Source organism: Panthera pardus, unplaced genomic scaffold (assembly GCF_024362965.1).
Source record: "Panthera pardus isolate Hobbes unplaced genomic scaffold, ASM2436296v1 HiC_scaffold_22, whole genome shotgun sequence".
Lineage (NCBI taxonomy): Eukaryota > Metazoa > Chordata > Mammalia > Carnivora > Felidae > Panthera > Panthera pardus.
The window spans coordinates 54,095,436-54,120,475 of NW_026526788.1; the positions used below are offsets into that span (position 1 = coordinate 54,095,436).

Below are 25,040 nucleotides of genomic sequence, written 5' to 3' on the forward strand. Positions count from 1 at the left end.
GAATTCTCTTCTCCAGCCATCCATGGCCTTCTCTTTGTTCAGATGTCATCATACAGGCCATTGCTGAGTGCACTCAATTTCAAACCCTCTCTCCAGGGGCGCCTGGGTGGCTCAGTCAGTTAAGCCTTTGACTTTGGCTCCCGTCATGATCAGTGGGTTCGAGCCCCACATCATCAGCTCTGTGCTGACAGCTCAGAGCCTGGAGCCCACTTCTGATTCTGTCCCTCTCCTGCTCACCCTCTGTCTCTCAAAAATGAATAAATGTTAAGAAATCTAGAACCTTCTCTCTAGACTGCCCTCTTACCTTCCCTATTTTATCTCTCTCCATTGTATTTATCACCATCTGACATATACTTAATATTTTCCTTATTGTTTGTCCCATCCCCACCTCTAACCATTAGTTCCCGGAGGGGAGCTAATTCGATCACTGCTGTATCCCAGTGCTTAGAATAGTGCCGGGCACGTAGTATGTAAGGACTGCAATTCACTGGCCACCCTTATGACCACCTTGCCTCCCTGGGCCCAGGTTCTTCATAGATTTCTTGGCGCTCATTCGTACTGGCACTTGGGCCCCAGCACAGTGCTTGGCACACAGCACATGCTGTATGCATTTGTTAAAAGCAGAGCTCTGTCTCTGTGACCCCGGCATACTTACCAAGGAGCACTGTGCACAGATTTGCATATAAACAAATACTTTATTTGTCCAATTGTGTCACAGCACAAATGCATATGCCTCGAATTGGTTGCTCAAAGTGGATCTATGTTATCTCTACATCCCTTCCACCCCCCCCCCCACCCCCGCAACCTGACATTCTTCCTTGAATCTGAGAAAAAAGGAATGGAGTTATAGCCAGGAACCAGCCACCTGCTTCATCGAAGCCAAACATATACCCTCTTCAATTAGTTTCTGTGGATTAGAAAACATGTTAGTGTTTCAAGTCCCTGCAGAATTTGGGGGAATCATTAAATTCTGAGTCTGCCTTTAGATGTGCAGTAGTTTTGAATATTTTGTGTCTAGGAGGAGAAAAAGGTTGAAAAGCCACAGCCTCTGTGTTCCCCAAGAGCAGGGGGCTGCCTCTCATTCTTCCCAGGTGTCCCACTGGCATGAACCTGATACATCGTAGGTGCCAATGAGTGCTTATTGCATGCAATATTCTTTACAAATATGGGGCCCTAGTACTGCTGTGAGGTCGTCCAAGTCCACAGCTGCCGTTAAATGTTAAATGTTCTTGGTTGTTAAATGTTCTTGGTTGCGGTCCGGCTTTCCACAGCAAGAGCTATGAAACAGTCAACCCTTTGACCCAGTCATCCCCTTTCTGGGCACTGATTCCAAGGACATAATTTCAAAGGAGGAAAAAGCTATATGTACAAAGATATTTATAGCTGCATTATTTATAATGACAAAAAACTGGAATCAAGCAGTAACAGAGAAGTGGCTAAATATGGTATGGCCGTGAGGGAATAGTACACAGCATGAACATGAAAACAGTGAAGGGTACGAGGAGGCAGGGGATGTGCTTTCAAAATACATAAAAAAGAGTTTACAAAATTATGTGTAAACCCAATAGTATTATTTATAAACAAAATTATTTGTTAATTTGATGTTAAAAAATAAAAATGATGCCTACCTGCTATCAAAAATTAGGAGAGGGGTGCCTGGGTGGCTGAGTAGTTTGAGTGTCCAACTCTTGGTTTTGGCTCAGGTCATGATCTCAGTGTTCATGGGATCAAGACCCGTGTGGGGCTCCGTGTGCTGACAGTGTGGAGCCTGCTTGGGATTCTCTCTCTCTCTCTCTCTCTCTCTCTCTCTCTGCCCCTCCCCTGCTCTCTCTCTCTCTCTCTCTCTCTCTCAAATAAATAAGCATTAAAAAAAAATTCTCTCTCTCTTCCTCTGCCTCTCCCCCATGTGCATGCTCTCTCTCTCTCTCTCTCTCTCTCTCTCTCAAAACAAGGTCCTTAGATGGATGGAGACTAAATGCTAGTGTTTTGGGGTGGAGGGTAGGCACCTCATCTTCTATCTAGAAGCTAGCTCTGAGATGGGCACACAGCTTGTACTCAGAAAATACCCAGTGATTGACAGCTCTGACCCCTTGCAAATGCAAGCAACCTTGTCTCATCTTAAACACTGTTACTTGTTTATCTATACTCTCCAGGTCCCTCAGACCCTAGACTCAAGCCGAGTACTAAGGGAAGGCCCTTAAGCAACCTCTCCGAAGTTCAGTTGTCTTATTGTTATTATTATAATGCATTCCATAAAAGTTTATTGACCTAAACAGCCTTCATCAATCAAATATTTGGCCGTGGGTGGGTGGGGGGACTTGCAGGAGAATTCAGGAGAAATGGGAAGCAAGGAGGGTAGGAAAAAGTGGTCCAGAAAATCAGGGGAGACAGTGGGCCTTCCCAGCTCTCAATTTTACAGTGTGGACAGGGTGGAAGGTGACTGCTGGTGGGTTCCTCCAGTAAGGCTTCTTGCAGATGTAGCGAACACAACGCCCCCCCCCCCCCCCCCCATTCCTCCACTCCCCAGCGAGCCATTGCCAGGACCCTCCAGAGCCACTGTGCTGAGACTTGGCTTCCTGGAACAGCTCCAGTTCTTAAGGACAGGGAGTCCAGGCTGGGCTAGGCTTGAACTATAGTTTTATTTAATCTCCAGGACAAGTCCTGTACTTGTGACCGCAGAGCCCCCATTCCTGGAGATCGCCGCTAGGACCCCTCCCCTGGGCTAAGCGTTTCTTGAGGGACCTGACTCCTAGACTCTACCCCTAAGGGGGATCTGAGCCCCGCTGGCCCAGAGAGAGTGCGGGCGCGGGGTCGCAGCGGCTCTCAACTCCCCAAACGGGTGCAACTGCCCCAGCCAAATCACACCCGAGCGACTGACTTCCTTCTCTTTTCTTTAAAAAGAACTGAAACTCAAGCTCACAGTCTTGAAAAACAAAGGCATCTCTCCCTGCCTAGTCCTATCCCACCAGTCTAGACCCCGTTGGTCCCCAGCCCCGCTCCCAGGGTCGGCGCGTCCTTCACTGGGATCCACGCGCGGCTCCTCCCCGTGCGGCTCCAGGACGGCCTGTGGCGGAACCGGCCCGGGGAGGTGCCCCCGGCTGTGCCACGGCCCGGACAGGGAATGGACTCCCAATTCTTGCTTTTCTCCCACTTCCTGCTCCAGCCGACAGGGAAATCCTGAAGTGGCCTCTTGGGATTGGGCGCCTCTCAGATTCCGTTCGGCACCGAGCATGCTCCGTGGTGCCTCGGGCGGGCCGTAAAGACACCTAAGCAGTGGACCTGGCCTCCCGCCTGGTGAGGATGTGGACAGATGAGCTAGTGGTGCAGGTTGGCCCTGCCCAGAGCAGACCAGAGCTATTTTGTCCACCTGCCTCCTGGCTCCCTTGACAGGTGGCACAAAAGTTATCAAAGGTAGAGAGGCCTGGACCACTGCTATTTCTCAAGCATCCGTGCTTATTAAAAGAGGAGTGCCTCTGTTAAGCAAGTGTCTGACTTCTGCTCAGGTCATGATCTCAGGGTTCATGGGTTCGAGCCCACAATCAGGCTCTCTGCTGTCAATGCAGAGCCCACTTCAGATCCTGTATCTCCTTCTCTCTCTCTGCACCTCCCCCCTTCTCTCTCAAAAATAAATAAACTTTAAAGAAAAAAATAAAAGAAGAAGAGATTGCAAACCTGGATCATAGAGCAATGCGTATTAAATGTTTACATTGAAGAAGTTAAGAAGACAATGTCATATAATTGTGTTGTTCACAAGATAATTAATAGATTAATAAACAATGTAATTTGTCTGCTAATGGGACCTGAATTTAAAGTTGTGTGATGAACAACATATTTCATTGCTGATATTCTATTTCTGTGGCTTTATATGTAACCTCATCTAGAGAAACTTCAAAAGTCTAAATTTGAGTCTTTAGCTCACCTGGAGTCACCCTTTGGCCGCTTCCCCTAATGGGGGAAGGTGGCTTGGGGTCAGTTACCCAACAGACTCTAGCCCAATACCCAGACAATGAACATTGCCTCATTACTAAACAGTGACTATGAGTCAGAGTGTGTGCTAGAACTTGACATCCATTGTTGCATTTCATCTGGACAAGAGCCCAGTGAAGCGTCACGATGCCCTTATTACCAGAGGGAGCAGAGGCATGGAGCCACCGCCCTGGACCCCTGGACCCCCTTCGTGGAAGGACTTGTTCCAGCTCCTGGGAGGGGGACAGCCTCAGGCTTCCCACCCCTTTGAGGAGTGCCTCCAACTGTGAAGAGCAGCCTTGCCCAAGGGCATGCGCTTCCCCATGCTGCCTGTATCCCATGACTGGTCTAGGTGGGGACAAAGAAGTGACCATTTGGGCCCAAGGTGGGACAAGTTGGCTGGGTCGTATTGGCCCCAGAGTTCCCTGTGGAATAGGTCAAGCCCGACAGGCCTATGTGGCAGCTCAACTTCCCTCTCTGCCCAATCCAGTCTCCTCCCTACTCCCTTCTGCAGACATGGAGCCCGAGGGCACTCCTTAATAAACATCCTGCATGCTTCACTCTGTCTCTGGGACCAGGGAACCCAGCCTGCAACAAGCCCAGACAGGTTAAGAGATTTTCCTAAAATCACTCAGCAACCAAGTAACAGGGCAAAGTCTGAGCTGGGGAAGCATAGGAAGAGCGGTAGGGTCTGAAGAGCTTTGTAATAGAAGAGGGAGGGGCAGGTGGTTATTCAGAGTTTCCTACGATTCCAGAAAGACCCCTCAGGCCCACAATTCATGGAGGTCCCAAGGACCAGATCTTCCCACTTCACTGGCATGCACACCCACAGCCCTAGTGCCAGCAACTCAACTCGACTAGATCCTTCAGGAATGGTTTTTTGGACTTCCTCCTTGGAGGATGTGGAACCTGCAAAAAGCTTTAAAAGTATGAGCACATGTGGAAGCAGAGAGGCCATACCAGGTGGCAGAAACAGGACAAGGTAGTAGGAAAGGCAGAGGATGGTCTGCTGGAGTGACCTTATGGGATGACAGGCAGGCTGTAAAGTTCTGTGGGGAGGGCTCTGAATGCCAGGGATCTGATGTGGTGTGCAGTGGGGACAGGCAAAGGCACTCCCTTAGCCTCATCTCATTCCATCCATTCTCTCTCTCTCTCTCTGACATCCTCCCTCAAATCCATTTCCTTTTGGGGCTGGCCTGTGCTGCTGGCCTCGTCTGGCCGTGGCTGATACTGAAACCAACTATTTATAGCATTTGAGGACAGATGGAGTGGCAGGCCAGTTTCCATGACGCCAGGGCTCCTTGAGGGTAGCTTCCTCCCCGCTGGGTCCCCACTGCCCCCACTGGGTCTGTCTCCTCTTCTATTACCTCTAGCTCTCTACTCTCATGTGGTCATTCCTTGGGAAGCAATGAGGGAGGGGGTGCTGCATGAGAACAGAGCTGGAGGCCAGCGGGCAAAGGTGATGCCACCACCTGTCCCCCTACTCCCTGCGTTAGATCACAGTCCAGGCTGAGGAGAGGTCCCAGCCATCACCACAGGATGATGTGGGCCTGGGCTCTTCCACTCTCAAGCCTAACCACCTAGCTTCTGCCTTCACCTCCCACCTGCTGACGGCTTGAGGTTATAAATCCCTTAGAGCTGATGTAACCTACAGAGGTCTGGAGGTCAAAGAGGTCAGAAAAAAATTAAGGGGAGAAAGTGAAGACAACAGCGCTCCTAGCCAGAGGGTAGCTCCTATTCTGGAAGCACCGTAGAAAGAGAGTTCTGCCATTTGTCAGCTGTGACAGTTTGGCAAATCATGCAGCCTGTTGTTTCCTTCTTCTCTTTTAGTCAACAACCACTTACCGGACACTTATCATTTGCTACAGGCTGTTCTCTGTGCTAGAAAATCAACAGCAAACCAAATGGACACAAATTTTCTCCCTGGTGGGGCTTACATTTTAGTGTGATGGACAAACAAAACAAGTGAACCATATGGTATGTTTTGTGTATGTATGTTTAGGTAGGTGTGTATGTGTTTAAGTAAGTATATGTATGTATACGTGAATTTGCATGCATATGTGTTCCAGTCAAAAGGGCCTACAAGCAAAGATACTCCAGAGCCATGAGTACACCTGGTATCCTGATCTTGGTTTCTAAATACCACAGGAGGAGGCCAAGACTTCTCAGAGAAATTCTAGAGCAGCAGCAGGGTGGGTACAAGATTAGCCTGGGCTAGCTTGTTACGCAGAGAGTACGAAAGTGCTTGAAAAAGTGGTGGGGGCGTGTTCTGGGAGCACAGAAGCCTGCTAAAGGGGCTCTAGCTGGTCACATCTGAGGCAATTTCTTAAAATAATAAGGAATTCTAGCCTATTGGGAAAAGTAAGAAGCTACAAGTCCACACAGGAGATAAATGGATAGACAGAGAAAGGCAGGCAGGCAGGCAGGATGGCAGGAAGGAAGAAGGGGCAGGAAAGGTTCTTGCTTACAGTAGACTTTTAAACCCCGTGTAGTAAATGTAGAGGGAATAGCCAGAGTTTGAAAACCATCATTTTGCAGCTATCATGGTAAGAATTAATTTGGGTGTGAATCATCATTGGATGCAAAGTCAAGTGTGAGAGTGCGATGAGAAGCAGGGTAGGGTGTCTGCGTAGTCTTAAAACCTCTCCCCACAGATTGCCTATCAGATATGAAGGGGGAAAAGCAACAACAAAAAGACAACAACAAAACTTGGCAAACTCTAACACCATCTTGCCAGAAGATCAAAATTAACATCACCTGTGAGGAGCAAAAGAACACTGTGTGGCTCAGACAATGATATCCTGAGAAGGACACAATATTGCTTATGTAACATTCCAGTCAGGAATGCATAACTTGACTCTAATCACAAGGAAACATCAAACCACCCCCTTTGAAATCTAAAGGGATGGGGAGGTATTTGGCGGGGTTTAGTGGTTGCCAGCTCCCAAGGAGATGTTTCCAAGGAGAGGGCAGAGGAGAAAAAGTAAATAAATAAGGGGATGGGGGAGGGACTGTATTCTTCAAAAAGGGTAATGTCATAAAAGACAAAGCTTGTAGACACATTTCAGATTAGAGGGGAATAAAGAGACAATCTAAATGCAATGTATCTGGGAGGGGAGGGCAAAAAATGGATGCAGATGTGAGATTAGATGAAAGTTCAATGTTCAATTTACAACAATGTTCAAAAGTATCAGTGTCTAAGTAGAGAACTAGATTGTGGTTGTGTAAGAGAATATCCGTATCTTTAGGAAATTCACGAGAAAGTGTTTAGTGGTAAAGGGCCACATGTATGTATATGTAACTTATCCTCAAATGTTTCAGAAAAAAAAATGTGCATGTGTGTGTGTGTTGGGGGGTGTAGAGTAAAACTGGGATAAAATGTTAACAATACGTATATGAGGTAAGGGATATATGGGTGTTCTTTGTATTGTCTTTATTCTTTTTCTGTGATCTTGAACCGATCTCCAAATGAAATGTTTTTTTAAAATTTTTTAATGTTTATTTATTTTTGAGAGACAGAGAGAGAGACAGAGTGTGAGGCAGGGAGGGGCAGAGAAGGAGACACAGAATCCGAAGCAGAACTCACAAGCTGTGAGATCATGACCTGAGCCGAAGACAGATGCCAAACCCCAAACCAACTGAGCCACCCAGGTGCCCCCAAATGCAATGTGTTTTTGTTTGTTTTTTTAAGGAAAAACATATAGGATGATAGATGGTGTTGCAGTCTATGGCGAAAAGTAAATATGGGTTGTGAATGTGAATGATAAAATGATGAAAGTGATGAGGGAGGACTTCTCCAGGAAAGTGATCTGAGTCAAGACCTGAACAGGGGAGCGAGCACGTAGATATGTGGGGAAAGCATTCCAGGCGGAGGAAATGGCACAACGATGGGAACCAGCCTGGCACCTTCCTCAGCAGGGGCTGTGGCTGAGCTGAACGCCTGGAGTCGTGGAGATGAGGTCAGAGAAATACCAGCACCTAACCGGGCGGCGCCTCCCGCGTGGGGCATCTGAGAACCACCGAGAGCAAGAGGAAGGTCCGAGGGCTTTGCTGTGGATTAACAGATCTGCCCCTTGTCCCCCACACTCTGCTGTGTTGGAACGAATGGCAGAGCAGGCAGGAGCGGCAGCAGGGGAGCAGGGAGTGGCTTGCTGCAAGAATCCAGCCTAGAGATGACACTGGCTTGGGGACCCAGGGTGGGAGCAGAGGAGTCTGGGGGCGGTGCTTGGATTTTGGCTGTATTTTATGGCATTTGCTGACAGATGGGAAGCGTGGTGCAGGCAGGAGGTCAAGGATGACTCACGTGTTCCGGCCTGAACAGCAGCTACGAGGATGGAATTGCCATTAACTGAAACAGGGAGGCCTGTGGGAGAGGCAGCTTTGGGGGAACCCTGAGGAATTTGGGTCCGGACATATTTAAGTGGCAGACTTCCCCAGTAGGTACTTCTGTGGAGATGTGTAGCAGGCTGTTGTATGTAGGAGGCTGGGGGCCTGAGAGAGGCCCAGGCAAGAGGCGGGCACACAGGGGATTTTTAGGCCGAGGGGATGGATGAGGGCACCGGGGACAGGGACAAGAAGGGGGCAGGCAGGGAATGGGCCTGGGCCCACCGACTGTGAATGCGGGGGCTGGGGAATGAGGAGGAGCAGCCAGAGCAGATCCAGAAGGAGCCACCAGTGAGGCGGGACCAGAACCTAGAGAGAGTGCGACCTGGGAGCCAAGGAGAAAGGAGTATTCAGGTGTGTCTGAAAAGTCCAGGGAGCTGAGAACGGAGAATCAGCCAAACTTCTCGCTGTTAAGGCCCTTGAGGGTCCCGATTGCAGAGTTTGTTAGGGTGAGGGCAAAATCTCAATTGGAGGGGATTCAAGACGGGAAGGCAGCCGAAGAGCGGGAGACAGCAGGTATGCATAGCTTTCTGAGGTATTCTGTTGTAAGGGAAGGAGAGAAATGACGTGGTCACTGGAGGAGGAACAGGACAGGAGAGGCTTTTCCTTAAATGGAAGGGGGAGATTGGATCTTTTTTGCAGGGTCATGGAAAGGTTGCTGTATATAAGGGACTTCATTGTTTCTAGGTCAATGGGACCTTCTTGTATTCTTTCCCGGGCCTGATCCTGCTCTGGGCTGACCCTCTGATGCCCCTTGGATGAAAGCTCAGCCTCCTCTCTGTCCCTTTTATGCAGCAATTCTTGAAAATTCTAGTTTCTCTTCCTGGAGCCCCCTCCCCATCTCCTCTGGCCTGTTTCTCCCACAGGTTCCTGGAAAGTGCCCCCTAGTTGCACACCACCTGCCCTGGCCCAGCCCATCTTGATCCATGCTCCATGTTAAGGAGCCCCACTTTAATTCTTTGGAAACGTTTCAAAAATACTAAAGACTGTTGCCTACAATTGGACTCCCAAGCAGAAGGTGATGAGGGCACCTCCAAACCCACAATCATTTTGTGGGTACAAAGCAAGAAGAGGTTTCAGGGAGTGGTACCGGTTGAGGGAGGGTGTAGGATGATGAATTCTTAGTGACAAAGAGGTAAAGACAAATCCAAGAGAAGTGCCAAGGAAGAACTGACAGGTCTTGTCAACCGTTGGGTGGCAATGTGTGTGTGTCAAAAGCCTTAAATATGGTGTGCCCTTTGACCTAGCCATTCCACTTCTAGGAATTTGTCTAGGAAAAAGTAGGCATTTAAGGTACTAAGAGCGTGTAAAAGGTCGTTCACCATCGAGTTGTCCATAATTGCGAAATATTGGAAACACCTTAAGTGTCAAAAATAGATGGCTGCTAGATACATAATGGCACAATTATACCGTGGAATACCATGTAATCATTAAATAAAGACATAGAGGTGAATACGTCTTGTCAAGAAAGGTGTTTATGATAAGTGAGAGGAGCAGGTTATACACACACACACGCATGGAGCATGAAAGAGGTTATATATATCTCAGTGGTAATAACTAGGTGAGTTCTGTTTTGCTTTGATAACTTTGTGTTGTTTCATTTAAAAAGTAGAAAAAAGTAGGAAAAAAAGTTACCATAGGAAAAATAAAAGGGTAATATTAAAGTTAGGAGAATAGATAAGATTGCCCAAGCCACAGATTATAGAGGGGGAAGCTTAGGGAACATTCATAATGAAGTAGTGAAGAGAGGAGGAAAAGCCGAGAAGGAATTCAAAGACACAGTGAGGGGAGAGGCAGGAAGATCTCACGGAGGCCAGGAACAAGTGAGCTTGTGGTCCTCGCTGCTGGTTAGCTACCCAAAGTCATTCCCAGCTCCCTTCCATCTTGCCCACTGCCCTCTGACAGTTTCTTTACAGTGAGGAGTAGCCCTGGGATTAGCTCCAGCCAATGAGATGTGGGAAGATGTCTGCTGGGGAGCTTTTTGGAAAGGATTTTTCTTCCCTAATCACGCACAGAGAAAACCTGTGTCCTGTGTTGCTGTCTCCTGCCATCAAAGGTGGTTGTATGGGGATATGAAGCTTGGAGCTGTCAAGGTGGCCAACTTGTAATCATGAGAGAAAGGCCAGGAGAGTCAAATACACTAACCCAGAGTGTGTCTTCTTTTCTGTGAGATAATGAGACACATCTGTCACATAAGCTGTCACTTTGGGGGCCACCTGCTACTGTAGGTAGAGTCATTCTTTTTTTTTTTTTTTAGTTTATTTATTTATTTTGAGAGAAAGAGAGAGCAGGGGAGGGTCAGAGAGAGAGAGAGAGAGGGAGAATCCTAAGCAGGCTCCGTGCTGTTGGCACACAGGCTGACACAGGGCTCAAACTCATGACCTGTGAGATCATGACTTGTGCCAAAATCAAAAGTCGAACGCGTAACCGACTAAGCCGCTCAGGTGCCCCAAACGTTCTTTTTTTCAAATTTATTTCTAATTATTTAGTTACTAGTTGAAGTCATTCTTAGCTGACACAGAAGATATGGTGAGTACAAAGTTCTTGGGGGCCTTTGAGCTTTGTAGGTCTGTGACACTACACAGGGGAGCCACAGTGCAGGTGATAAAGGGTAGGTGTGGTGAGGAAGTGTGGGCAGCGAGGCTGGACCCTACTTCTGAGAGGCTTATGAGGGTGGAGGATGAGATGGCCTGGAAACAGCAACGCTCCCCGAAGAGTTCTTCTGGCCCTTGGCTCAGGCGGAAGATTGAGGAGACAGACCTGTTTTCGAACCTTTAATGTTCAAGCGCAGAGTAGGTGCTCATCAGATGGTTATCACAGTTATCATTATTCCATGAGTCACTCTTGAAGATGCTATAATCTCTTGGTAAAATTTAGATGTCCTGAGGTGTACTGGTCTGCAGACTCGTCCCGGTGTCTGTCCCTGGGAGGCAGAAGGGGGTGATCAATGGAAAGCACATGGCTTTGGAGTCAGACTGAATCCAGTCACTTGCTGTTTACTCTTGGGCTGCACTCTTTGGTCTCAGACGCCTTACTTGTTAATGAAGATCAGAATACCTACCTCGTAGGGTTGGTATGAGAAGTAAATGAGAAAATGCATGAAAAATGCTGGTATGCAGTAGGCACCGGAATAACAGGAGAACTCTGTGGTGGGCACTGCCTTTAAACATCACTTCCTTTCCCTCCTTCCTAATAGAGTCTCTTTGATCCAGGTGTCAAAGAGCTGAAGTGGCATGTCTGAGGCCTCACAAAATAAGTATCAGAGTATCAGAGGTGGCACTTGAACCCAGGCCTTCTGGCTCCCAGCCCTTTGTTCTAATACTTCTCTTTTTGGGAACAATTAGCGCATTTATCCAATATGACAACTAGGACTTAGAAGTTCCTCTTTTTTTTTTAAAATTTATTTATTTATTTTGAGAGAGAGAGAAAGCATGAGCAGGGGAGGGGTAGAGGGAGGAAGAGAGAGAGAGAATCCCAAGCAGGTTCCACACTGTCAACACAGCCTGATGTGGATGGCAATCCCATGACCGGAGATCATGACCTGAGCCAAAGTCAGACACTTAACTGAGCCACCTAAGTGCCCCAGAACTTAGAAGTTCTTTTTTTTTTTTTTTAATCTTTTTAATGTTTATTTTTGAGAGAGAGAGAGAGAGAGGCAGGGGAAGAAAGAGAGGGAGACACAGAACCTAAAGCAGGGTTCAGGCTCCACGCTGTCAGCACAGAGCCCGATGTGGGGCTCAGACTCATGAACCAAGAGATCATGACCTGAGCCAAAGTTGGACATTTAACTGACTGAGCCACCCAGGAGCCCCAGGACTTAGAAGTTCCAAAGCATAGTCCACTTCTCCCCACGAACAAGAGATAGCAGTCACAATGGCTTTTATGACCTAGTCTTGGAAGTGACATCCCATTTCTTCTGCCATATTCTACTGGTTACACAGACCAGTCCTGATAGAATGCGAAAGGGTGTGAATACTGGGAGATAAGGATCACCAAAGGCATTCTTGGAAGCTGGCTACCACAAGCATCTTAACATTGTTACGAAGATACTTTTGACTTTGTAAATCTGCTGAAAGGGTCTGGGGACTCCAACAGGTCCACGGACCACACTTTGAGATCCAGTGACCCTGATGATATAAGCTCATGTCAATCTATGTGATTTATGCTACTATTTTGAGGATGATTCTCAGCTCTACCTCTCTTTGCAGGTTCACCTAAGTTTGTAAGTATCACTATATTTATTTATTTATTTTTGTTCGCATAATCTCTATGCCCAACCTGGGGCTCGAACTCACAACCCTGAGGTCAAGAGTCACACATTCCACTGACTGAGCCAGCCAGGCACGTTGTCAGTCTCACTTTAAAAACAAGTAAGCCAGAGGGGCCAGAGACTCTTAACCTACCTACTATTTTGTCTCTGTTGATACCAGGGGGAGAGTGGTGGAGGGGCAAAGGAGTTGTCCTCCAGGATAGGCATCATAAACCAGTGACACATGGTCATTCAGCTGTCTCATCAAGGGCTTTTCCAACTCTGGGTTCAACTTAAATTTTCTTAAATATTTTCAGTCTGAACCACCTGCCTTGCTACTCTATTCCACAGATTATCTATATCAAGTAGTAACTTCTTTCATTTGTCTTAAAGGCCTCAGCTAAGCGTTCCCGAGGCAGGCTTAATCTCCACATGCCAAGACTTGGTGAATACACTTATGTAAACTCATGCAAACACTCTACATGACTATTGAGACTCTAGTCATTTTCCTTCAGAAGAGTCCTAATATTTTTAGCATGTGATATGGTTGTGCCGTGCCCCTACGGTCAGATCAAACCCTGTGTCTGGGTGGACGTCTTGTGCTCTCCACCATGTTCTTCTTAAGACTTTGGCCAGCGGGGCTTCAGCACATAGCCTACATTCAGCTACACTGACATTTGTATTGATAAGGCAATAGTATTCCATTTTCCAAAGCTTGTTGCAATAATGCTCAGGGTCTAGCTCACACAGTGGACCATTCAGTTACCAATCCAGCCACCTTCTTCCTTTTTATAGCAGCACACCCCTCCCCTGGCCTCCTCCTCTCCCCCATTCCACGTGGTGCTGGTGGGGCTGTCACTCATACTCCACCCACCCTGGCCAGTGATTAGTCAAAGGAAGGATAACTATCCAAGTTGGACCTGGCGGAGTCTGGAATTGTTTTCAGGGAAGCCCACCAAGAAGGCCCTTTTCCCTAGTCTAGAGTCCGAGACCTGTAGGAATGAGCCCAGGGCTGTCTACAGCTTATGTTTCCTATTGCTGTACTCAGTAGGTGAAAATGTAGCCAAACAAGACCAATGGCACCAAGAATAAGACTAATATGAGAGTTTGAGGATCTGGATTCACTCCTGCCTGAGGCTGGTTCTAACTCCTTTCTTCCCAGTGCTTTGACCCAAGAATGGCCAGTAGTGTTGTGTCTACCACTTGTCATTGACAGGAGCCCTCATACAACTGACTCTTTAGGCCAAAGTATATTGTGAGGGATCTGCTTCCTGAAGGAGCATGTGTTAAGAGAAAATAATAGATGGCTAGGAATGCAACTAAAGATTTGGAAAGAGGGCTGAGAAGGGGCTGGCCAGTGAACAGGCAGGCGAAACAGAGAATAGCATTCCATGGAAGCAGATAATTGGGTGATGGGGAAACAGACACTCCCATGGACTTGGCAGGAGTGTAAACTGGTGTGATATTTTCTGGAAGGCAATTTGGCAGTGTCTCAAGATTTGAAATGTTCTGGCTCTTTGAGCCTATAATTGTACTCAATGCAGCATTGTTTGTTGCAGGGAAAAAAGCTGGCAATTATTTGCATCGTCAACAGGGGATCGGTTAAGTAAATTGTGGAAACAAGTCCAAGCTCTGTTGTTAAGGGGGAAAAGGTGTATAAGACTATGCAAAGTGTTTATATGCGTGTGTTTATTGTGTGCAAAGAAAGCTCAGAGGACCAAGGAGAGCTTACAGAGTTAGCAGTAATCTCTGTGGGAAGATGACTATAATTACAGAAAATTCTCAGTTTGGACGAGCTCAGAATAATTTGAGAGATTACCTATTCTTTTATTTCTGCTGCTATAATAAAATGGACTGACAATGCTTCCCTTCTTTCATTATTATATTCTGCGTTCTAGGATCTCTGGCCCCAGGGGTTCATTCATTTATGTACTCATTTACTTGATCAAGTAACTGTGAGTGCCAACTGTGTTAGGGACTCTTCTTGGTGCTGGGCATACATACCAAAGCCAAATGGAATCGTTATCCTCACGGATTTTGTATGATTGTGAAAACAGGTATCTATCAGATGCTGATGAATTATGAAGCACAGAGGAAGAGAAGGGGGATAGGATGCTCGGTGGAAACAGTAAGGTCCTGTTATATATAAAGTGGTCCAAGAGAGCCTCATTGAGAAAGCAACATTAAAGATGTAAAAGAAGGGTGGAAGAAAGCCATGCAGCTCCAGCAGAAAGGGTCTTCTGGGCACAGGGGATAGAATGTAAGACCTTGAACCTGAAGTGTGCTTGATGACTTTGAGGCCATAAGGATCATGTGGGTGGAAAGAGCAAGGAGAAGTGAAGTCAGAGGTAAGGGAGAGGGAAGGGACAGCGTACCAATGGATGTGAGGCATGGTTCCACTCAGCGACATGAGAAGCCTCTAGAGGGTTGTAAGCCAACTTTAAAATGATCACTCTGGTTGCTCTGTTAAGACAAAGTAGAGGGAATAAGGGTGGAAGCAGGGAGCCAAGTTGGAAAGTGAGCACAATGATCCAGAGAGAAAACGGCTTGGACTCTGGTGATGGGAGTGGTTGGTTCTAAACCTACTTTGAAAGTACAGCTGATGGATTTGTTGAATGGGATGGAGGCCATGGAAGTAGTGCCTGTGAAACAGGGCTCAGTACCGGGGTTCAGACCCCTGGGAGACCACCCTTCTCCCATGACTGACGCCCAAGCCTACTGAAAAGGACTCCACTGAGTCACCCCAAAGAGGCGGAAGTGCCAACTAGTGCTTTGAGTTAAAAGAGGTGGAGGGGCGCCTGGGTGGCTTGGTCGGTTAAGCGTCCGACTTCGGCTCAGGTCATGATCTCACAGTTCGTGAGTTTGAGCCCTGCATTGGGCTCTGTGCTGACAGCTCAGAGCCTGGAGCCTGTTTCCGATTCTGTGTCTCCCTCTCTCTGACCCTCCCCCATTCATTCTGTCTCTCTCTGTCTCAAAAATAAATAAACGTTAAAAAAAAAAAAAAAAAAAAAGAGGTGGGAAAGAACAGAACCAGGGAGGGTGGAGGTTTGGTTTGGGCAGTCAGGCCCTGCCCCAAACTGAGATGGGGGTGGTCCCAGCCATGGGATGCCAGGGGAGGTTAGATGCCTATGCCATCATCTTGACACACTTGGTTTGGGAGGGAATAAAAGGAGAGCCTGCATTTTCACCCGCCTTAGAAAGAGAGGACTCATAGCTGATTTAACTCGATTTGGAAAAAGTGCTGTATCATTTTCTGTACCTATGTCTTGCGGAGCAAATCATGACCCATTACATGTATTTTATAATGTTTCACTTTTGCTTTTAAAGATATATGCATTATTTTTATAATCACTATAAAAATATTGTAGAAAGAATGGTGAGATGGTCAACAGTAGTCAATTCAGAGAAGGCCATGGAGTTAGCTTATTGAGAAAAGAGTAAGGTAAGAAGTGGTGTCTTCAAAGGGCAGGATGGAAGCCAAATGGTACGTGATTAAGAATGCAAAAGGAGGGGGCGCCTGGGAGGCTCAGTCGATTAAGTGTCCGACTTCAGCTCAGGTCACCAGTTCATGGTTCATGAGTTCAAGTCCTGCGTCGGGCTCTGTGCTGACAGCTCAGAGCCTGGAGCCTGCTTCAGATTCTGTCTCCCTCTCTCTCTGCCCCTCCCCCACTTGCACTCTGTATCAAAAATGAATAAATGTTAAGAAAAAAATTAAAATAAAAAAAGGGGTGCCTGGGTGGCTCAGTCAGTTGAGCGTCCGAGTTCAGCTCAGGTCACGAACTCACGAATGTGAGTTTGAGCCCCGCGTCAGGCTCTGTGCTGACAGCTCGGAGCCTGGAGCCTGCTTTGGATCCTGTGCTTCCTTGTCTCTCTGTTGCCCCCTGCCCTTTCTCCCTCTCTCTCTCTCTCAAAAATAAAGATTAAAAAAAAAAAAAGAAAAGAATGGAAAAGGAGAGTACGTGAAATCGAAGCAGTGAATATAAGCCTCCTGAGAGATTTGGCAAAGGAAAGAAATAATGAATGGTAAGAACATATGCCACGCAATTCTGAATAAAGTTTATTAAATAATATGTACAGCAAATGTAGTAATTCAACACATCCATTTATCAAATCAATCCACCGCAATAAAGAAAAATAAATGAATGGAAAAATCTGTGTCTGCATAGTACATGCTCTTGGTGTGTAAATGGCAACACTTTAAATTAATTGGTTATATATAATGTCAGTTATTTTTCTTTCAGAATATAATCTTCTTTGTAGTAACTTATTCTAGCAAAAGAACTTAATACTACTGTAGATAAATAAGACAGCCAAAAAACAAAACAAAAAACAAAAAAAAAATCAAAAACAAAATAAAAAACCTATAACTGAGATCACAATTACCTTCTCTCCCAGAAAGAATGATTATTTAAAATTTTAACACTTTACAATGGCTATTTTTGTGCTAAAAATCTGCAGGTGAGTTATTTGGAATTCCTTCATTTAAATAAAAATGCAAAAAACTTCATGACTTCCTTATTTCACCCCCCTTCAGTTCAAATTTTTAAAATTATTTTTCTATACAAAGTAGGTACATGGGCTATACAAAGTTAAATATACATATTTACAGTCCTACTTCTTACGCATATGATTTTTTTCTTTAACTGATCCCAGAGAGACTGCAAAAGATAAGTAGTTGGGGGCTTGCCTTTACCCAGAAGCATGGCTAATATATCAAAATGTGTTGCAAGGCATGGCGCCAGTTAGTTGCACTTGCTATTAATAAACCTGTATAAATATTTCAGCATAAAAATAGGTATTTTATATTACTAAATGTTTGAGGACAAAAGAGCAGTTGGAAACTTTGTTCCTTGTTCCGTCATACATAGGAAGCTGAAGTTTGATGCAAATTTTAACATGATTTTATTAAAGACGGGCAAATTGGTGAGGCATACCTGGGTTTCTGAAGATATACAAATGCATGAGGCTGGCATCAGATGCAAATGTGGCTTTACAAATTGGTTTTATTTTCTAGCTGTATTGAAAGAGGTGTTCAAAATTACCTACTTAAGAAGCACCCCTCAAAAAGCTATTAGAATAAGGTCGTTATTAATGGTTTGCATCTAAGAAAGACCAGGAAACACATTAGCCAATACGAGAATTGCGTTCCAAAAATGAGTGAAATGCTGTTGTGCAAAATGCACGTGCATATGCACTTGTACTATAGTTCCTCAGAGAGTCAGACAGTGCCCTCGGATGCTGAAGTCGACCTTCCAAAGCAATGAGTGTTAAAGAATATCAAAAAGGCTCTTTCTACCCAGGAAGCTCCTCCACCCCACCCCCACCCCCTACCACCACCATTAGTTCCACTGCCTCATCCCTTGGGGCTAAGGCTCTGCTCTGTCCTAGCTAAAAACAAGTGTCTCCAGGAAGAAGTAACACATTCCTCTTACCGGTCATTTACACTCCAGTGTGAAGGAGTCAGTGGCAGGTTCTTTCCTGAGGCCAAATTTGAAAGGAGGACAGGAAGAGAATGAGGCTCTCTGATGGGGGTACGGGGGTGGACAGGTGATGGGGAGATGAATGGCAGACACAGAAGGTGGGACGGAGGCACTGAAGACAAACTCTGCCTACCTGTAAAGACTCCAGGTTTTGGGACAATGGTCCTGGGGCAATTCTGAGCTACATGCAGAGAGCCAGGATTCCTGTATACACCCTACCACCTAGAATTGCTACTCCTGTTTGTGACCTTGGATGTGTATTTGTGGGGAGGATAAGAGTGTGAAAACTCTGGAAACAGTTCCAAGAATTTCCAGCCATAAACTACCCTCAGAGGAAGGTTCTTCTAAGCAGCCTAGTTGTTCAAGAGTGAGCTCATGGAGACAGAAATACGACAATGCTTCCTAGCGTCTCTCCAGGGAAAGGTAATCTCCTCCTCCTCTCTCATACCCTTCTTCGCACATATCACAGTCTCTCTTGATTCCGTATTTGTGTGTGTGTACCTCTCCAATCACCTCTGAGTTCCTGGCGGGCAGGGAGTGGGTCATTTCTCTAGTTTTCTAAGGGGTCCAGCAGAGAGGCTGAGAAACATCCTTGAACTGGATGGAGATGTGACTGGAGCACCCCGGGTGTCACAGGGCCCTCCCTCCTCAGATGTAGCCCCGCAAAGCACAGACGTCCTGGGAGTGGCGAACCACTGCCTCGCACTTCGGGCCCGGGCATGGGCACCTTCCGCTCGAAAGAGAAGCCTCACCAGGGTGCATCGGGGCTCACGACCCTGGGCTACTGCACTGTGGGTGGTGCCTGAACTGCTGCAGGGAGTCTGTGCTAAGGTGTGGAGCACATCCTGCTCATCAGTGGCCCCAGCATCCGGCGTATGTGAAATGATTCACTGGATGTCATCCTCGGTACCTTGTCAGAATAGGCCCATCAACCCCAAACTGCCCTCACCAAAAACAATCCAGAAAAGAAAGGTTAGCAATGGCATTCTGCTAAATGAAACTGTGCTAAAGGTGACCACTTACAAAAGTCAGAGATATGGGAAAGAGCACACTGCAAGTGACCTCGATAACTACAGAGCTTCTTAACTTAATCACCTGGGAATACAAATATAACTATCTGACCCGGGCACCCCGCTCCCACGGGCAAACCTCATGTTCTTTTCTGTCTGAACACCAGGGGCGTCAAGAGCAATGCTGCATGCGGGCTGAATGCACAGGGCACCTGTGTTCTCCCTCCATTTCCCCACGTACCCCAGGAGTGAGGGACGTGGTCTTGGGTAGCCTGGGGGCCTCCAGGGATGGCCTCGGCAGCCCGAGCTGATCCCCAGCAGTGTTTGGAAATGGGGCTCTGGGTGGCTGGGGTGTAGAGCCTTTGGAGAATGGCTAGGGGTCTGCCTGATGCTCTGAGGGCTGCTTCCGGCTAAATGACCCCTTTGAGCAAAAGCTGGTCAAGGCTGGGGCAGCAAGAGGCATTTCTGACCTCACTGATCCTGGCCCGTGTTACAGGTCAGATTACCCAAGAGGGGGAGAGGCAGGGAAGGCTTGGAGTGGCTCCCAGAAGCAGCTAAGTAAATACAGATTTGCCTCATTCCTTTTTTCTCAGTTCAGCCTGCCTGACACTGTACGTTCACACAGGTTCAGGCTTCAGACACAACACTTCTCTGTCCCTCTCTTTTGCTTCTTACTTTATCCGCTGCGTTAGTTTTCCTATTGACTCAATGTTTAAATAAAGAGACCAGTTCGTGAGTTATGCTTCATCCTCCAATAAAAATAATCTCTGTGGTTTTCAATCTTCTTATAGATACAAAGGCTTTACATAGTTGCCTGGAAAAGTACCAAATTGCCTTGTCCTTCTTGAAGTACCTGTAAAAAAACACACACACGCAAAATCAGAAGACTTACTATGTGAGTTCAGAGGGGGCCCCCTGATAACAATGCAGCATATGGTTTCCAAAGCACATTTTTCCATCTTATCTCATTTAGGCTATCAAATAATGCCTGGTGGTAAGCCAGGAAGGTATTCTCAGTACTCCCCTCTTTCAGATGAGGAAACTGAAGCTCAGAGAGCTTAAGTGACATTACTGAGGTCCCACAGTTTAGCAAGCATCAGAAGCAGGCTTTGAACCCAGGACTTCTAACTCCCAGCCCTCTGCTCTTTCTGATACTTCTTTTTGGAAAAAGGAGCACATTTATCTAATTTCTAAACTGTAAGATTTCTAAAAGTCCACTGGATATGACCACACATCAAAAGGAAATTCCTCCCAGAAGCCTGTGCCTAAGCCCCAGATTGACTCCCTGTCTTTGCTTCCAACCTCTTCACGGTTCCCGCTGAGCCAGGAACACTGAGCTACCTGGGCGCAAAGCCCTTCCCCAACTGCTCTACATCCGGAACTGCTGGATCCCTAACCTAGTCCCTTCCCTTGGGATGGGTGGGGGGTGGGGACCCGGGCAGGGGTGGGGGTGGGGATGGTGGCGGATACATGCCGGGTCATTATTCCCCTCTCGCTGGCAGATATCACAATAGGGACGATTGCTTCCTTTCCCCAATCGGCTTGGATATAGCTTCAGAACCCTGGTGAACACAGCATTTCAAGCAGCCGCCACCAGTAGGTCGGGGCTGTTGCCCAAAGTGAAACCTCAAGCTAAAAAAAGGGCGTCAAAACTAAAGACCTCTAAAATAACTAGTTGAACCCCTAGGGAGGACGGCCAAGGAGGCTGCAAAGAACCGAGAGTACAAAGCCCAGAGATGTGCTCCTACACCTGGTTCGACCTCTCCTTACGGATGAGAAAATAGGCTTCCACTCTGAGCACGAGGCTACGTTCTAAAGCACCTGAGGGACTGAGCAACATTCCTTTACCCAGCTGCCAGGGACGCCCCCAGGAGAGAATTGGTGCCCCCCAACAGTGCCCCGTGTTCCCATAAAAGACATAAGCACTCCTGGAAGAGTTTAACAGCTAAGACATACGAGAGTCACACTCTCTGATAGGACAGAAAATTCTGTCCTGTGCAGAAACAACAAAGGCTATGGGAGAGAGAGGCCTAGTTCAAGTACTGGCCCCACCACTGGCTACCTGGGTGACCTGGTCTAGTTATATAACATCTTTGGGCCTCAGTTTTTGAGTCTGTGAAATGGAGGTAATTCTTATCTTGTTGTTTGTTGAGATCTTCAATAAGAAAGTACATGAAGCAAGTATCTGCTTTGTAGCAAAATCTTAAAAACTGTTGATCCTTCTCCTGTAATGGTGAATCTTTTGTTTTAATTAAGCAAGCTGCTTTTTAAAAAAGGTTTTATGTGTTTATTTATTTTGGGGAGGGGGCAGAGAGAGAGCACATGCATACGAGTTGGGGAGAAGCAGAGAGAGAGGGGAAAGAGGATCCCAAGCAGGCTCCATGTGTCAGTGGGGAGACCAATGCGAGGCTCTGAGAAATGTGAGATCAAGACCTGAGCTGAAATCAAGAATAGGACCTTAACTAAGTAGGTTGCTTTGACTGAAGTTATTAAAAGCCTGGGGGCACCTGGCTGGCTCAGTTCACTAGCCATCTCTCTCTCTCTCTCTCTCTCTCTTTTTTTAATAATTTTTTTTAAGTTTATTTATTTTTGAGAGAGAGAGAGAGAGACAGAGCATGAGCAGGGGAGGGGGAGAGAGAGAGAGAGAGAGAGAGAGAGAGAGAGAGAGAGAGAGAGAGAGAGAGAGAGACACAGAATCCAAAGCCGGCTTCAGGCTCTGAGCTGTCAGCACAGAGCCCAACGCGGGGCTCAAACTCACGAACCGTGAGATCATGACCTGAGCCGAAGTCGGATGCTTAACTGACTAAGCCACCCAGACACCCGGTGAGCCATCTAACTCTTGATTTCAGCTCGTGATCTCACGGTGTGTGGGTTCAAGCCCCGTGTTGGACTCTGTGCTGATAGCACACAGCCTGCTTAGGATTCTCTCTCTCTGCACTCCCCCCCTACTTGTACTCTAAATCTCTTAAAATAAATAAATAAATATTAAAAAAAAAAAGTTTTTAGAAGCCTGAAGTAAATAAGGTCTTTGGAACATCTACACATATGCTTGAGTTTCATGGCTGAGACCTAGGCTCAAATTTTCTTGTGTTGTTTCTTAAGAGTTTTAAGAGAATAAAATCTGCACATGTAGTACAGATATACACAGAATACAAAGACATACAGAACTCAACCAATTTGAAATTGCCCTTCCGTGCAGTCACTTAGGTGTATTTGGTTTTTGGGTCCAATACCATTAGTGTCATCCACACTGTCTCCAGAGCAAGCATAAACTGGGTGGCCCAGCATTCTTGATGGTGATACAGGATCTGAGAAGGCTTTTTTCTGTGCAGAGAACATTGCCTTTTGCATGGCTCATCACTCTTAGTTACTCCTTCAATATACAATTAGTGAGAAAAACATGAGGAGATCACTTACCAACAAACCATCCATCATCACATTTTTCCATGACATCAACAATATCTCCATCTCGGAGTTCCAATTCATCATCATTCTGTGGTATATAGCTATACAATGCTTGGTAGCTAAATCTAAAAATGAAAAACATTCACTCAAACAGTGATAGGATTAAATAATGAGTTTTTTAAAGCCCATGTGAGTTAAATCAGCACTTTGGTAGTGTTTCACACACATCAATGCAGATGAAAGTATTTTACTGGCTATTTCTCTAACAGTGGAGCTTATGGGGAGATCCATTCAGCATATAAGTAAATGAAGACTGATAGGGATGGGGGGAGCCTCTGACAAGCAAGGCTATGATCAGTCCTTCTATTTAGTTTCATTTGGTTACAAGTATTTTGTCTAGATGCCCCCTCTTTAAAATTAACCAAGGCTTTTTCTTAACATAGGAGAATGTATGTAGATTATCAAAGATAATCAGAAGTTTCTTACTCCAGAGATAGACACTATATTCTGCTCATATACGTTGGAAAGTGTAAGGCAATTGTTGTATATGTATAAAATTGTTGTACTGATACAAGGATATAAAAAGTACATTCCAATGGCCTCACTATCTTGAGTTCCTTAATATACTGATACATATTTTGTTAGCTGTTTTTATTTTTTTAAAGTTTTAATTTATTGTGGCACCTGGGTGGCTCAGTTGGTTAAGCATCAGACTTGATTTCGGCTCAGGTCATGATCTCACGGTTTGTGAATTTGAGCCCTGTGCCAGGCTCTATAGCTCTCTCCCGTTCTCTCTGCCTCTTATCTGCTCGCACATATTCTCTCAAAATGGATACACAAACATTAAAACAAAAAAGTTTTTTTTTTAATGTTTATTTTTGAAAGAGAGAGAGAGAGTGAGCGAGCATGCAAGTAGGGGAGGGGGGGGAGAGAGAGAGAGAGAGAGAGAGAGAGAGACAGACAGACAGAGACACACACAGAATCCGAGGCAGGCTCCAGGCTCTGAGCTGTCAGCACAGAGCCTGATGCGGGGATCGAAGTCACAAACCGTAAGATCATGACCTGAGCCGAAGAAAGATGCTTAACCGCCTGAGCCACCCAGGTGCTCCCCCACAGAAAGTTGTATTTATTCATTAAATAATGTCTACACACTAAGTAGAGCTCGAACTCATGTCCCCAAGGTCAAGAGTCACATGCTTTTCTGACTGAGCCAGCCAGGTGCCTCTCGTCAATTGTTTTTAAATGTGATGTCATTTTTCTGAAATTCTTGAACACTTTTTGCTTTCTTTCTGTCCCAGTGATGTTTGTGGTTAAGATTTTTATTTATTGTTAGTTGGCCTAAGGCCATTTGGTGTGTGCTGTTCTGTCTGTCCTAACAGCTCGCGGGAGAAGGCTGGACTATTTGTGATGAAATCCTGTAACTGCTTTGGCAACAGGGAAAAGTTTGGTTTCATTTATTCCTTTGACAAATACTTAAGAAGCATCTACTACGCACCAGTTCACAATTCTGTGTGCTCGCTATTCTGAAACACAAGAGTACCGGGCACAACTGTGCAAACCATTTCCAGCACATGCCAGCAAATGCCTGTGAGAGGGCAGGCGAGACTAGAGACAAGAGGACACAGTCCCCAGGAACGACAGGTTCGTTTTCCCCTTTGCTAAACCAAAGGGACTGTTTAATTTTGTGCATTTATCCAAATGTTTTGATAATTTGGTAGGTGGATCTGCCAGAGGAACGTCTTGAATGAGGAATTAAGAGATGCAGAATGATTTCCAGTTGGTAAGCACATACATTTTTGATGTTTCCATATTTGCCTCCTGTCTCCATCCAACTTGGACTCCTTAGAATTCCTTATCCTCCTCTTAACTTCCACTGTGGCTGCCTTGCTAGCCTCAGCTCTGGGAAATAACTCCAGATATCTGCTTCTCTATCATCACCCCCAGACAGTGGAGACTGGATGGCCAAGGTCCCACAGCCTTGCTGCTTGGGTCCCCCACTCAGCTCTAATTTTGGATGGGCCTCATGCTGCTCAGGGCACTGTTCCTTTGAGTCCTTTCTCCATGTGGGCCTTCTCTGAGTTCCCCAAACACATCATCTACCCTGAGTCTTTGCATGTTGTTTTCCTCAGCTGGGAAGACCTTTTACCTCCCTGTTGTAGCTCTCAAAACCATTTGGTCTTTCTTTTTTCTTTTAAAGTAATCTCTGCACTCAACGTGGGACTTGAACTCATGACTTCAGGGATCAAGAGTTGTGTGCTCTTGATGAGCCAGCCAGGTGCCCCTCCAATTTGCCTTTCAATGCCCATTCCAAATCTCCCTTCTTCTGGGAATGGAGTTTACCCCTATATGTTTAAAACACAGGAGACATCCAATGATTTTTTTTTTTATGAGTGGATCAACTCTATTCATTTATCTCCAGGCAGAACCAATGACTTCTTCCCCCATATTCCCACAACACTAGGATTGACTCTAGTCAGCACAGCCCTCCTTTGCCCCTGAATGGCAGTTCACTCTTCACCGGTCTCTATCTCTCAGCAGTCTATGGCC

At 46.2% G+C, this 25,040-nt stretch overlaps 1 protein-coding gene across 50 annotated transcripts in view; it reads right to left on the minus strand.

Moving 5' to 3' along the window:
• Positions 1-16,632: 16,632 nt before the first annotated feature.
• The window catches only part of SORBS1 (sorbin and SH3 domain containing 1), a 229,060-nt gene continuing 220,652 nt past the window's right edge, over positions 16,633-25,040 (minus strand). For all 50 annotated transcript variants that reach the window (XM_053909754.1, XM_019445175.2, XM_019445162.2 and 47 more), the window contains 2 exons: positions 22,506-22,618; positions 16,633-19,941 (listed from right to left, as the gene is read on the minus strand). In XM_053909754.1, coding sequence (XP_053765729.1) covers positions 19,874-19,941; positions 22,506-22,618 — 181 coding nt within the window. In that variant the 3' untranslated portion in view covers positions 16,633-19,873. The remainder of the gene's footprint in view (positions 19,942-22,505; positions 22,619-25,040) is intronic.